The following is a 13,342-nucleotide window of genomic DNA, read 5'->3' on the forward strand; positions in this document are numbered from 1 at the left end:
AGGCAAAAGGGTAGGTCACTGCAATGCAGCAGTGCTGGGTTATGTTATCTGACATCTATTGCTCTTCCTATGATTGTTACATGGTCACATCTGAACCACACACCAACATTGTCCAGAGGGAAGATGTTAAAGTGAACCAGAGATGAAGCACCCTCATGTATTTTACTATATATATCAGTGGGAATATTAGAGAAAACACCTACGCTGCTTTCTGTTTCATTCTTCACAGCTCAGCCTGCTTGTTATCAGCCCTGATAAAATCCCCGACTGAGCATTCAGTCTGACTTTGCTCAGGAATCATTATAGCGGAGTCATTACAGCAGAGCCAGAAGGGGACATGCTTGGGCTTGAAAAGACATCAGAGGACAGACTCTGCTATAATGATTCCTGAGCAAAGCCAGACTGAATGCTCAGTCTGGGATTTTATCAGGGCTGATAACAGGCAGGCTGAGCTGTGAAGAATGAAACCGAGAGCAGAGTAAGTGTTTTCTCTAATGTTCCCACTGATATATATGGTAAAATACATGAGGGTGCTTCGTCTCTGGTTCACTTTAAAAAAAGGGATGGACTTTTAAAATCATACTTGGTCCATGAGGTTTCCTGTCTATCATTTTGCCTCTATAAAGTGTTTTATGTTCAAACTGATTGCTATTAACATTTGCCTTGTTCAGTTTTGGTTTTAGCTAGTGTTTCAATTAGAATGTAATTTGCATGTGTTGAGTTCTCTTGTCAGAAAAGCCATATGATATAATAGATTTATAGAAGCAGCAAAGACTCCATCTGCAGTTACTGCTAATGTTATGCGATGCAGCTGCCAAGAACCAAGACGCGCTCACACTGCATCTCCAATAGCTTGTGTGCTCAACACTCAACAGTATTCCAACATCCACACCTCTTGAATTGGTATACAATTTACATCAACCTGTAATTATTAGCATCTCATTGGCCCACCCTACGGGCAGCATTGTAACTGAACTGACATTTGCTGTGGACAACTATAAATGCCTTCCGCACACCTGTTGCATTTGAAATCGCTCATCTCGCTGTTTACAAAATATTTTTATTTTCTAGTGTCGGGAATGGTGTGCTACCATATGTGGCCTGCTGGTGGCAGCATATGTCTAAACAAGGATTGTATGTAGGCGCTGCACTTGCATGCCATTTATTTGGAGATTTTGTACACACTTGCAGTGACACCATCTGCAGATCAGTCATTTAGTTTGATTTACACATGCTTAATATAACACGTTATGCAAGTTTGAGGATGTATAAATGTGTAGACGAGCAATACTACACAAGCAGTGAGGTCTTGTCTCTCATGCAGTGTGATAATGGGCTTACAAAGATGTTGAGATCTGGAGCTCTGCAGAGATTCACTTTGGTGTGCTACAAATATTTTCTGAGATTTGGTACTGCTCAGAGATTCACTGAGATTTAGCTACTGTACAGGGGCTCGCTAATGCTGGGTACACACGTTGCGATTTCCCGCTCGATCCGCGGGATCGATTTGATTATTTCCAACATGTTCAGTCGTGTTTCTATGGATACAGCTGTCGATTTTGCATACTTAATATGCAAAATCGACGGCTGTATCCCTCGAAACACGATCTAACATGTTGGAAATAATTGAATCAATGCCGCGGATCGAGTGGGAAATCGCAACCTGTGTACCCAGCATTGGATTTGGTACCATTTAGAGGTCTACTGAGATTTGGGTACTGTATGAAGGATTTGTCAATGTGCAGAAACTGGAGGAGATTTGGTACCGTGTTGAGATTTGGTTATGTACCGGGACTGGCTGAGATTTGGTAATGTATGGACACTGGCTGAGATTTGCTAATGTGTGGAGAGTGGCTGAGATTTGGTAATGTGCAGAGATTTGGTAGTGTGCAGAGCGTGGCTGAGATTTGGTAATGTGTGGAGACTGACTGAGATTTGGTCCTGTGCAGAGATTGGCTGAGATTTAAGGTACATCGGTTCTATGAAATTACTTTTACAAAATTTCTGTGCAAAACCTTGATTCCCACAAACACTATCGGAATCAGAATCAGAAAACTGATTTGCAGTGTGCAGGGAGCCTTATTGTACACAACATTGACTTAATTTGGTAATCCCCCTGTACCTTCTATATTATAAAGTGTGTGTTCCATGGATGTGTGTCCCTAATTTACTGCAACACATTCCAGTCGTAACAGAGCAGTCACACACCTAAACCGATCAATTATCAATCTGGTCCAAAGAACAAAGTGCAATTACTTAATGTGCAACATCATTTTAATGCACTGCTGTACCTGTTTTTTTTCTTTTCTTGCAAATCCTGTAATTAAAGCACTTGTACCATAAGCATGGCCCTAAAAAGCACATCCAGCTCTTTGTTAAGTAATGGGCACATTGTGAATGAACCTTTAGCCAGAACCTTTAGCCACAAGCTTCAAAAGGAGCCACCCACTGCTATCCAGATGCTCTACCTCTGCCAGCGTACGAGAGGAATCGGTGGCGGTAGACTTGGGCGCAGGATACAGCCGGTAGGAGGAAGTAGTAACTTCCAAATGCTGCTGCCAGCTTAATGAGGCAATCTATTGGCCGAAAACCATTGTGTGCCGCAACATGCCATACCGGCATTTCTGGGGATAAGTGAGTGACAGTTCACATGTAGAGGTTTGCTACGCTGATATGCACCATTGGGACTGAGGTTTGACATGAAGCTGTTATGTGATGAGAGCGTATCTGGGTTATATCCGAGATGCGTGCTAATTATGCACACGGTGTGGTATGTTTAACTATCTATGCGCACACAAGCACATGCCTAACTAATTGGCAGGTGCGTTTCTAGGTTCTAAGAAACCGAGTGTAAAAAAGTGGGAGTGGTCGCGCTGTGAAAAGTGGGCGTGGTCATAGGTCAAATGTACATGACATAGCAGTGGCGTAACTTATTTATGTGAAATACTACATATTGAATATATTTAAGCCCCTCATCTGGCTTCTGTCTCGTCTTCGGCTCGCTGGCCTGTGCGCTGTACTTGGCTGGCGGTTATGCTGGGCTGCCTGACTGGTGGTTATGCTGTGCTGTGCTGGAATGGCTGGTGGTGATGATGTGCTGGCATTGCTGGTAGTGATGCTGTGCCAGCTTGGCTGATGGTGATGCTGTGCCAGCATGGCTGGCGATGATGTTGAGCCGGCCTGGCTTTGTTGAGTGACTTGCTGGGGGCTTTGCTGGGCAATTTGCTGGGGGCATTTTGGGGGCTTTGCTGGGCTGGGCAATTTGCTGGGGAAGCTTTGCTGGGCTAAGGACTTTATTAGGCTTTGCTTGGCTGTATGCTTTGCTGGGCTTGGACCAGGAGGCTTTGCTAGGCTGTGGGGGGTTTGCTTTGCTGGGGGCTGAGCCTTACTGGGCTGGGGCTTTGCTTGGCTGTAGGTAGTTAGGTGCCCCCAGTATAGGTTAGATAGGTAGGTGCCCCCAGTATAGGTTAGATAGATGCCCCAGTATAGGTTAGATAGATCGATGCCCCCAGTATAGGTTAGATAGGTAGGTACCCCTCAGTATAGGTTAGATAGATAGATGCCCCCAGTATAGGCTAGATAGGTAGCTTCCCCCAGTATAGGTTAGATAGGTAGCTTCCCCCAGTATAGGTTAGATAGGTAGCTTCCCCCAGTATAGGTTAGATAGGTAGCTTCCCCCAGTATAGGTTAGATAGGTAGCTTCCCCCAGTATAGGTTAGATAGGTAGCTTCCCCCAGTATAGGTTAGATAGGTAGCTTCCCCCAGTATAGGATAGATAGGTAGCTTCCCCCAGTATAGGTTAGATAGGTAGCTTCCCCCCAATATAGGATAGATTGGTAGCTTCCCCCAGTATAGGTTAGATGGGTAGCTTCCCCCAGTATAGGATGGGTAGCTTCTCCCAGTATAGGTTAGATGGGTAGCTTCCCCCAGTATAGGTTAGATGGGTAGCTTCCCCCAGTAAAGGTTAGATGGGTAGCTTCCCCCAGTATAGGTTAGATGGGTAGCTTCCCCCAGTATAGGTTAGATGGGTAGCTTCCCCCAGTATAGGTTAGATGGGTAGCTTCCCCCAGTATAGGTTCGATGAGTAGCTTCCCCCAGTGTAGGTTAGATGGGTAGCTTCCCCCAGTGTAGGTTAGATGGGTAGCTTCCCCCAGTGTAGGTTAGATGGGTAGCTTCCCCCAGTGTAGGTTAGATGGGTAGCTTCCCCCAGTGTAGGTTAGATAGGTAGCTTCCCCCAGTATAGAATAGATGGGTAGCTTCCCCCAGTATAGAATAGATGGGTAGCTTCCCCCAGTATAGCTTAGATGGGTAGCTTCCCCCAGCGTATGTTAGATTGGTAGCTTCCCCCAGTATAGGTTAGATAGGTAGCTTCCCCCAGCGTATGTTAGATAGGTAGCTTCCCCCAGTATAGGTTAGATAGGTAGCTTCCCCCAGCGTATGTTAGATAGGTAGCTTCTCCCAGCATAGGTTAGATAGGTAGCTTTCCCCAGTGTAGGTTAGATAGGTAGCTTCCCCCAGTATAGGATAGATGGGTAGCTTCCCCCAGTATAGGTTAGATAGGTAGCTTCCCCCAGCGTATGTTAGATAGGTAGCTTCTCCCAGCATAGGTTAGATAGGTAGCTTTCCCCAGTGTAGGTTAGATAGGTAGCTTCCCCCAGTATAGGTTAGATGGGTAGCTTCTCCCAGTATAGGTTAGATGGGTAGCTTACCCCTGTATAGGTTAGGTAGCTTCCCCCAGTATAGGTTAGATGGGTAGCTTCCCCCTGTGTAGGTTAGATGGGTAGCTTCCCCCAGTATAGGATAGGTAGCTTCCCCCAGTATAGGTTAGATAGGTAGCTTCTCCCAGTGTAGGTTAGATGGGTAGCTTCCCCCAGTATAGGTTAGATAGGTAGCTTCCCCCAGCGTATGTTAGATAGGTAGCTTCTCCCAGTATAGGTTAGATAGGTAGCTTCTCCCAGTGTAGGTTAGATAGGTAGCTTCCCCCAGTATAGGATAGATAGGTAGCTTCCCCCAGTATAGGTTAGATGGGTAGCTTCCCCCAGCGTAGGTTAGATAGGTAGCTTCCCCCAGTATAGGTTAGATGGGTAGCTTCCCCCTGTGTAGGTTAGATAGGTAGCTTCCCCCAGTATAGGATAGGTAGCTTCCCCCAGTATAGGTTAGATAGGTAGCTTCCCCCAGCGTAGGTTAGATAGATGATAGAAGATATACAATAAGTTAGAGGATCCGCTGCCTGTCTTCTTGTGTCTGTGAGAAGTTCTAGCAGACGTGTCTTCAATCTATTTTTTATCCTCCATCATTCAGCTCCCTTGCCTTGTGCTGCATAAACTGATACCGTATCACAGCCTATTTTACAGATGGCTGATGTAAAATTGAGTGCAAACTGAAAACTGCTCTCTCCTCTGCCAGGAAATGGCATTTTGGATCACAGTTCCATATCTGTGAGCCTGCAGACACTTCAAATACCCACTCAGGTTTAACAGAATTTACAAAAATAAAAAAAACTATTTAGGTTATTAAAAATGAAAAACAGTGAGGCAAAAAAAAAACCGCGCTGGAAATTTTGGCACACCAAGCGCTGCCATGGGGTGTAATGTGAATTATGGCTATAGCGGCACTGTCAGTAATTTGGGTGCTGTCAAGAGATGGAGTTATGATAAAAACAGCGTAATCTGGCCTCCAGCAATAGCTGGAAACCGAATTACATCTAACCCCTGAGTCCGTGGCGGCCTGGAGGGGGAATAGTTCTTAACGCCACCAGGACTTTTGCAGGAGCAGGGTGAGACATTTTTCGGCTTTACCCTGCATCCAAATCTCCCGGTGCCTTAATGACTTACACAGAGGTTTCGTGTTATTAAAAATGCCTGTTTGCGACATGCCCGCCTTTAAGCATAAGGACTTTCAGGTTTGACCCCCTAAGCCTACCATTGCCCACCCTTAACTGTCCCCATCTTTTAAAGGAAGCCTTTCAGGTTAAACAAGAATTACACCCACTGTCATTTAGCAAGGTGCATATGTGATATACAGGTAGTCCCCAGTTAACGAACGAGATAGGGACTGTAGGTTCGTTCTTAACCTGAATCTGTTCTTAAGTCGGAACATTGTGCCATCTCTGTCCTCTGTGCCCCCCTGTGCCTCCAGTGTCCCCCTCTGTGTCACCTCTGCCCTTTGTACCTGTTTATACAAGTTTAAAAGCCATTCTCAAAAACAACAAGTCTAATTTGAATTTTTCTTTTTGACTTGTTCCCATGGAAACAGAGAATTCACGCCGTTCGTATCGGCGGGTTGTTCGTAAGTTGGGGACTACCTGCATACCTACCCGGTAGCCTATGCTGTGTGTACCCCTGGGGTCTCAGAGCCAGCTGGTTGTCCTCCCCCCAGGTCTCCCCACAAGTGAATGATGGTCCTCGGGGCCCCTGCAGAGTTTTGGCATTGGAGCAAACTCACCTGTCTGGCCACTGCGCTCCTCCATCAATCTGTGTGCTTCCATCTTTGTCCACTCGGAGCACCTCTTCTCAGTAACCCAGCAGCATGTGCAGGGCTGTGGAGTCCTATTCGGAACAATTTTGGGGTATTCGGAGTCGATGGTTTCATGAACTGAGGAGTCCGAGTTGGATGATTTTTGTACCAAATCCATTGCCTTGGTAATAATTAGACTAGGGCCAGAAACCCTCTAGGAGCGATTTCTAATCACTAGTGATTTGAAAAAGCTCTTGCTAATGTAATGCTATGGGGGATTTTTATAAAATCGCATCGCTCAAGTGGGATCACACCCATAGCATTACATTAGCAAGAGTTTTTTAGATCGCAAAACGCTCAGAAAATCGCTACTAGTGGGTTTCTGGCCTAAGGAGTTTTGGGTACCTGGAGTTGGTGGTTTCATAAGCTGAGGAGTTTGAGTCTGATTTTTGTACGGACTCCACGGCCCTGGACATGTGTATACTTGCGTACCATGCCGCTTATGGCAGCTAGCGCAGAGGAGGACAGAAACACACAAGCTAATAGGGGCGCACACTGGCCAGACAGCCAATATTCTGCAGGGGCCATAGGGACGACTATTCATTTGCGGGGAGGTGTGTGTGTGTGTGGGGGGGGGGGGGGGGGGGGGGTTGGCTGTTGGCCAGATCTGGGGCCACAATAGAAGCTCTGGCCCTGCTGGAGATGGATGTTGAGATAATTTCTACTTGCATGTAAATTTAATGTGGAAATGGGCTATGATTAAGGTACAAGTAAGTTAATTAGATGCCTCTAAAAATTGTCCTTTGTTTATGATGGGAACATATGTGTATGTTGGGGGTTAGATTGTGAGCTAATCTCAGGGGCAATCAGAGACATGACTATGTAATGATTAGTGCTGCAGAAGATGCCCACTCTATATACACACCTTAATAATAATTATCCATATGGTCAGGAAGTGCCTTTGAGTGGCCCAATCATACAATGCAATGAAATTTGCACTCAATATGGAATCATTAGCATCCTGTTAACAGTCTCTAGTGATCTGAGCTACAACGCTGGGGATGTTGTAGCTGCTTCTTTACGCCCTAAGGCCTCATACACACATCAGACCATAGTCTTTGGAAAATGAAAGATCAAAGACCAATTTTACCACCCTTCATGTAGTATGAGAGCCATACCTACAGTCTATTCTATGGAGCTGAACTCCCCATCAGAAAAAATCTTTGCAAGATGCTGCACACACAGATGCTGTACACATGAAACAGATCAGTATCTGCAAAAGATCCGTTCCTGCAAAAGATCCGTTCCTGCAAATTGCATTCATAGTCTATGAGATCTGCAGATCATCGTACACACCTTGTTTAACTGACATTCATCTGCAGTTCAGACAATCATCTGCAGATCTGAAAATCCATCCTGGTGGATCTGATCTGCAGATGAATGTCAGTTAAACAAGGTATGTATGATGATCTGCAGAAATCATAGACTATGAATGCATTTTGCAGGAACAGATCTTTTGCAGGAACAGATCTTTTGCAGGAACAGATCTTTTGCAGGAACAGATCTTTTGCAGGAACAGATCTTTTGCAGGAACAGATCTTTTGCAGGAACAGATCTTTTGCAGGAACAGATCTTTTGCAGGAACAGATCTTTTGCAGGAACAGATCTTTTGCAGGAACAGATCTTTTGCAGGAACAGATCTTTTGCAGGAACAGATCTTTTGCAGGAACAGATCTTTTGCAGGAACAGATCTTTTGCAGGAACAGATCTTTTGCAGGAACAGATCTTTTGCAGGAACAGATCTTTTGCAGGAACAGATCTTTTGCAGGAACAGATCTTTTGCAAATACTGATCTTTTGCAAATACTGATCTTTTGCAAATACTGATCTTTTGCAAATACTGATCTTTTGCAAATACTGATCTTTTGCAAATACTGATCTTTTGAATGTCTACAGCATCTGTGTATGCAGCATCTTGCACAGATTTCTGTCTGATGGGGAGTTCAGCTCCATAGAATAGACTGTGAAGGTATGGCTCTCATACTGCATGGAAGGTGGTAAAGTTGGTCTGTGATCTTTCATTTTCCAAAGACTATGGTCTGATGTGTGTATGAGCCTTAACACTTTAGTGCATAAAAAGTGTTTAGTAGGTGTGGCCTAAAGATAAGTTTATAGTTTTGAAGCAAGTTTATTATGGCATTTTATGTTTGTTTTTCAGCCATGTGACCTCTAAATACTCCCGTATGACTGACACGGAGCGGGATCAGATCGATCAGGATGCACAGACGTTCATGAGGACGTGTTCCGATGCTATTCAGCAGCTTAGATCAGAAGGTGAGCGTGGAGTCATTCTGTGAGCAGCATGTTGCTTCCAGGATCAGTTAAGATCCGTGCAGACAGCAGTGAAGATCAGGATCAAAATGTGGTGTTTACGCAAATGCCGGATAGCGTTTCTACTGACGGCTAGGATGAGCGCTGAGGTCCGCATTTAACGTCACAGAACCATCCCTTATTTCTATAAGAGATAGCGTTTTTTCCTTTGTCTCTGTAACAACTGGCTATGTGGTATAGTAGCATCAAGCCTTCACTCTGTGTTCCACAGCAGAATCTGACCGTGATGGTAGGCAGGACTGCTGCATTGACAGTGATAGCAGTGTTCTCCCCAGAATTTTTTTCCAGGTGGGTGGAGTAAAATGGGCGTGGCCATGACATGTGCTGGAAAATTGGCATTGCGTGGGCATAGCCAACTGTATTGTAACAGTGTAACTCAAAAGGGCCCTGTTTTTTTTTTTTTTGTTTGTTTTTTTTTGTTTTGTTTTTTTGCCCAAAACAGTTAGGCAAATTGTTCAGAAAGGTAATTACACAATGTTTTTCCCCAAAAGCCACATATATAATAAGGCAGCATTTCCCCCACAAAAAAACCACACACACAAGGCAGCATTTCCTCCAAGATGTGGCAGTCTTATGATGCTATCATGTCAGAATGACCAAAATCTGAGTAATGCCACAAAGAATGAAGGCGGTTCTGAAGGCAAAAAGGGGTCTAACTCAGTACTAGCAAGACATAATAAAACAAACACTATGCCACATATAAAATCCAGAAACCATTACCCCAGATGTCCAATGCAGAAACCATTACTCAAAATGTCAAATGCAGAAACGATTACCTCAATGTCAAATATATGTAAGGCTGGGGGGTCGGTAGGTAGGTCAGGCTGGTGGGGTGGGCTAGTGTGTTAGGTAGGTCAGGCTGCTGGCTAGTGGGGTAGGTAGGTATGCAATGCTGCTGGCTAATGGTGTAGGTAGGTAGGTCAGGCTGGTGGGGTGAGGGGGTAAGTGGGTTAGGCTGGTGGCTAGTGAGGTAGGTGGGTAAGTAGGTCAGGCTGGTGGCTCATGGGTTGGGTGGGTAAGTAGGTCAGGCTGGTGGCTAGTGGGGTGGGTGGGTAAGTAGGTCAGGCTGGTGGCTAGTGGGGTGGGTGGGTAAGTAGGTCAGGCTAGTGGGGTGGGTGGGTAAGTAGGTCAGGCTAGTGGGGTGGGTGGGTAAGTAGGTCAGGCAGGTGGCTAGTGGGGTGGGTAAGTAGGTTCGGCTGGTGGCTGGGTAAGCTGGAGGCTGGGTAAGTAGGTCAGGCTGGTGGCCAGTGAGGTGGGTGGGTAAGTAGGTCAGGCTGGTGGCTAGTGAGATGGGCGGGTAAGTAGGTCAGGCTGGTGGCTAGTGGGGTGGGAGGGTAAGTAGATCAGGCTAGTGACCAGTGAGAGGTGGGTGGGTAAGTAGGTCAGGCTGGTGGCTAGTGAGATGAGTGGGTAAGTAGGTCAGGCTGGTGGCTAGTGGGGTGGGAGGGTAAGTAGGTCAAGGCTGCTGACTAGTGGGGTGGGGTGGGTAAGTAGGTCAGGCTGGTGGCTAGTGAGGTGGGGTGGGCAAGTAGGTCAGACTGGTGGGTGGGTAAGTAGGTCAGGCTAGTGGGTGGGTAGGTAGGTAGGTCCCCCCTCCCTCTGATAGCATGGCAGTCGCTCCTTACATTATACTGTGAAATCCGATCCTCAGCTGCTTCCTAAAGGTGTCCCCCCAGCTGCAGCACTCGCTCCTTGCTGTCAGACAGGGTGCAGGCACTCATCCCTGCTGATTGCCCGGATTCCACCATCCGCCAGTGCCGCGTGTGCCAACCACTGTGGGGCAGGTCCACGGCGAGGCAGCCTCCTATTGGCTGTTGGGTGGGGCGGGGGTGGAGGACGCAGATTCATCCCGCCCAGTTCACCCTTCGCTGCTATAGACTGGGAGAGGGGCATACTCCACCGTGAGGAAACTTCGGCTTGAAAAGAGTCCCCGGCTCAAAGCTGCACGGCCGCCATTTTCTGGAGGATCGCCACTCATAGTAAATACTTTAAGAAAAATTGTGCTGGTGGGGTTTCAAAACAGCCAGGCGGTCCGCCCACCTAACTAATCCTGGGGAGAACACTGGATAGCCAACCTTTATTGTGAATGGAAACCTTTTGCCTGAATAATCATTCGGTGGTCAGTAATTGCTGTACGTTGGATTATGGTATTGTGTGATAAGCCCAGCTGTATCGGCTGGTTTCCTTTCCCCTGCACATCACTTCACAGTGGTTTGACAGTGCAGTAAAACTTGTGGAAATGCATGTAAACTTGCGATGAAATGCACTCTCAAATGCACTCACAAATTCATGCATTTTTACATGCATTTTGAAGCATTTACAGAGGCTAGGTTTCCACTTTTTGATTTGTGTCAGATTTTTCTCTCAAAAAATTTGCATTGGTTTGGCTTCTAATGGTAGTAAATGGAGCTGTTTCCACTCGTATTTTCGTATGCGTGAAAAAATCTGTGGTCCTGCATCATTTTTTTTTTTTTTACATCGCATACGATTTGCATACAATACTTTGTGTTTGCGCGAAAATTCGCAATAAATGCACGGTAACAGGAAGTTGTCGGCAGGGCTGTGGAGTCTGAGTCGAGGAGTCGGGGCAATTTTGGGCACTCGGAGTTGGAGTCGGAGTCGTTAATTTCCTAAACTGAGGAGTCTGAGTCGGATGATTTTTGTTCAAAATCCACAGCCCTGTTAAAGAGACTCCGTAACAAAAATTGCATCCTGTTTTTTATCATCCTACAAGTTCCAAAAGCTATTCTTTTTTTTTTGTAACACTGTTTTTATTAAACAAATATTGTATCATACAAACATTTGAAATTGTCAGCAAATGTCCATTTCAACAAAAAGGCATATATTCTGTCTATAATACAATAAAATTGGAGATATGAAAAATGGGTTATCGTGTGAGTTTGTATTGTCCTACATTTCCATTTATCCATGAGACAATAAAAACAAAAGCAAGAAAGAAAAAGAAAAAGAAATAACATGCTATTACAATAGAAGTTAAGTTAAAACCTGAATATTTGTTCCTGTGGTCTGTTGTTCATCAATTTGGAAAGGGAAGCGTAACATTACTAGCGTGAGCTGTGCCCCACTAAGGAGGAGTAGAAAGAAAGAATCATGGATCATTATGGTGTATGTTAGTTAGGCCATTCATGGTAATCTGTGGGATCCCAATAAGAATTTGTTTCCCGTCTGGTATCCCTTAGGTCGTTTTAATGAAGGTTAGAAGGTGAGGACACATATCAGGGAGGGAAGTAGTTGAGAAAGTACGTCTCCCATGGGTCCCATATTTGTTTAAATCTCTCTTCCGTATCTCTCAGAAGAGAAGTGAGATATTCCATCACCTTAGTCCAATTAATTTTTGCAGTAACTTCAGAAATTGTAGGAGAGAGGGGTTTACGCCAATGGGATGCTATAGATAGTCTAGTAGCTGTTAGTATATGTGTAATCAGTCTCATCACATGTTTCTTTATTCCTGGTATCGGTTTACCTAGGATCATATAGAGGGGATCTAAAGGAATATTAGTATTTGTTACCCTTGCTATTAATGATTGAATCTCTACCCATAGTGGTTGAAGAATTGGACAATACCAGAATATATGCTCTAGAGAGCCTATCTGATTACATCCCCTCCAGCATTGATTGGGTACATCCGGATATATTTTTGATAATACTTCCGGTGTTCTATACCACCGAAAAATCAACTTATAAATGTTTTCCTTTACTTGTGTGCATATTGATGTTTTTTTCGCATTCTCCCATATTGAAACCCAGTCTTCCAATTCTAAGGATTGTCCAAGAGCTTGTTCCCACTTGGTCATATATGAATGTTTAAGTTTGAGGGTACCAGAATTGTCTAGAAGTAGCACATAAATAGCCGAGATAAGCCCTTTTTGGTGACCTTTGTTGTGACACAATCTTTCAAAAGGAGTAAACATGGGAAGGAGATCTGTTCCCTTAGTGAGAGTTCTAAGGAAATGACTAATTTGATTGTATTCCATAGACAATTGTGGCGTGAAGGTTATTTTTTCCTCTAGTACAGTTTTGGTGAGGAGTTTTCTGGTGAGAACATTCGTCCAATTATGGAGATTGGCATAATTAAGACTGAACCATCTACCCATGAATCTTTCTGTCATACCTGGAGCAAAAGCAGGGTTACCTAGTATAGGATATAATGGAGATATTGAGGATCTGAGATTAGCTTTCAGAACTGTTGAGTGCCATACTTGAAGAGTAAATTTAATCGTGGGAAGAAGTTTAATATGGGGTAGCTTGGGAGGAGATGGAGACCAAATCAAAGAAGCTAGGGAGATTGGGTAAATACTGAACGCCTCTATGAGGCCCCACTTAGTGTATGTCTTTAGATCCGACCATTCAGGGAGTTGGCGTAGGTGGGTGGCCTGATAGTATAGTTTCAAATTAGGTAGACCTAAACCCCCCAGTTCTCTAGAGGTTAATAAAACAGAGGAGTGGATCCGTGGTTTAGAATTGTTCCAGACAAA

At 44.8% G+C, this 13,342-nt stretch overlaps 1 protein-coding gene across 1 annotated transcript in view; it reads left to right on the forward strand.

Moving 5' to 3' along the window:
- Positions 1-13,342, forward strand: part of STX18 (syntaxin 18) — a 205,193-nt gene that overhangs the window by 131,621 nt on the left and 60,230 nt on the right. The window contains exon 3 of the mRNA XM_068277321.1: positions 8,674-8,789. Coding sequence (XP_068133422.1) covers positions 8,674-8,789 — 116 coding nt within the window. The remainder of the gene's footprint in view (positions 1-8,673; positions 8,790-13,342) is intronic.

The sequence above is a fragment of the Hyperolius riggenbachi genome, chromosome 1 (assembly GCF_040937935.1).
Source record: "Hyperolius riggenbachi isolate aHypRig1 chromosome 1, aHypRig1.pri, whole genome shotgun sequence".
Classification (NCBI taxonomy): domain Eukaryota; kingdom Metazoa; phylum Chordata; class Amphibia; order Anura; family Hyperoliidae; genus Hyperolius; species Hyperolius riggenbachi.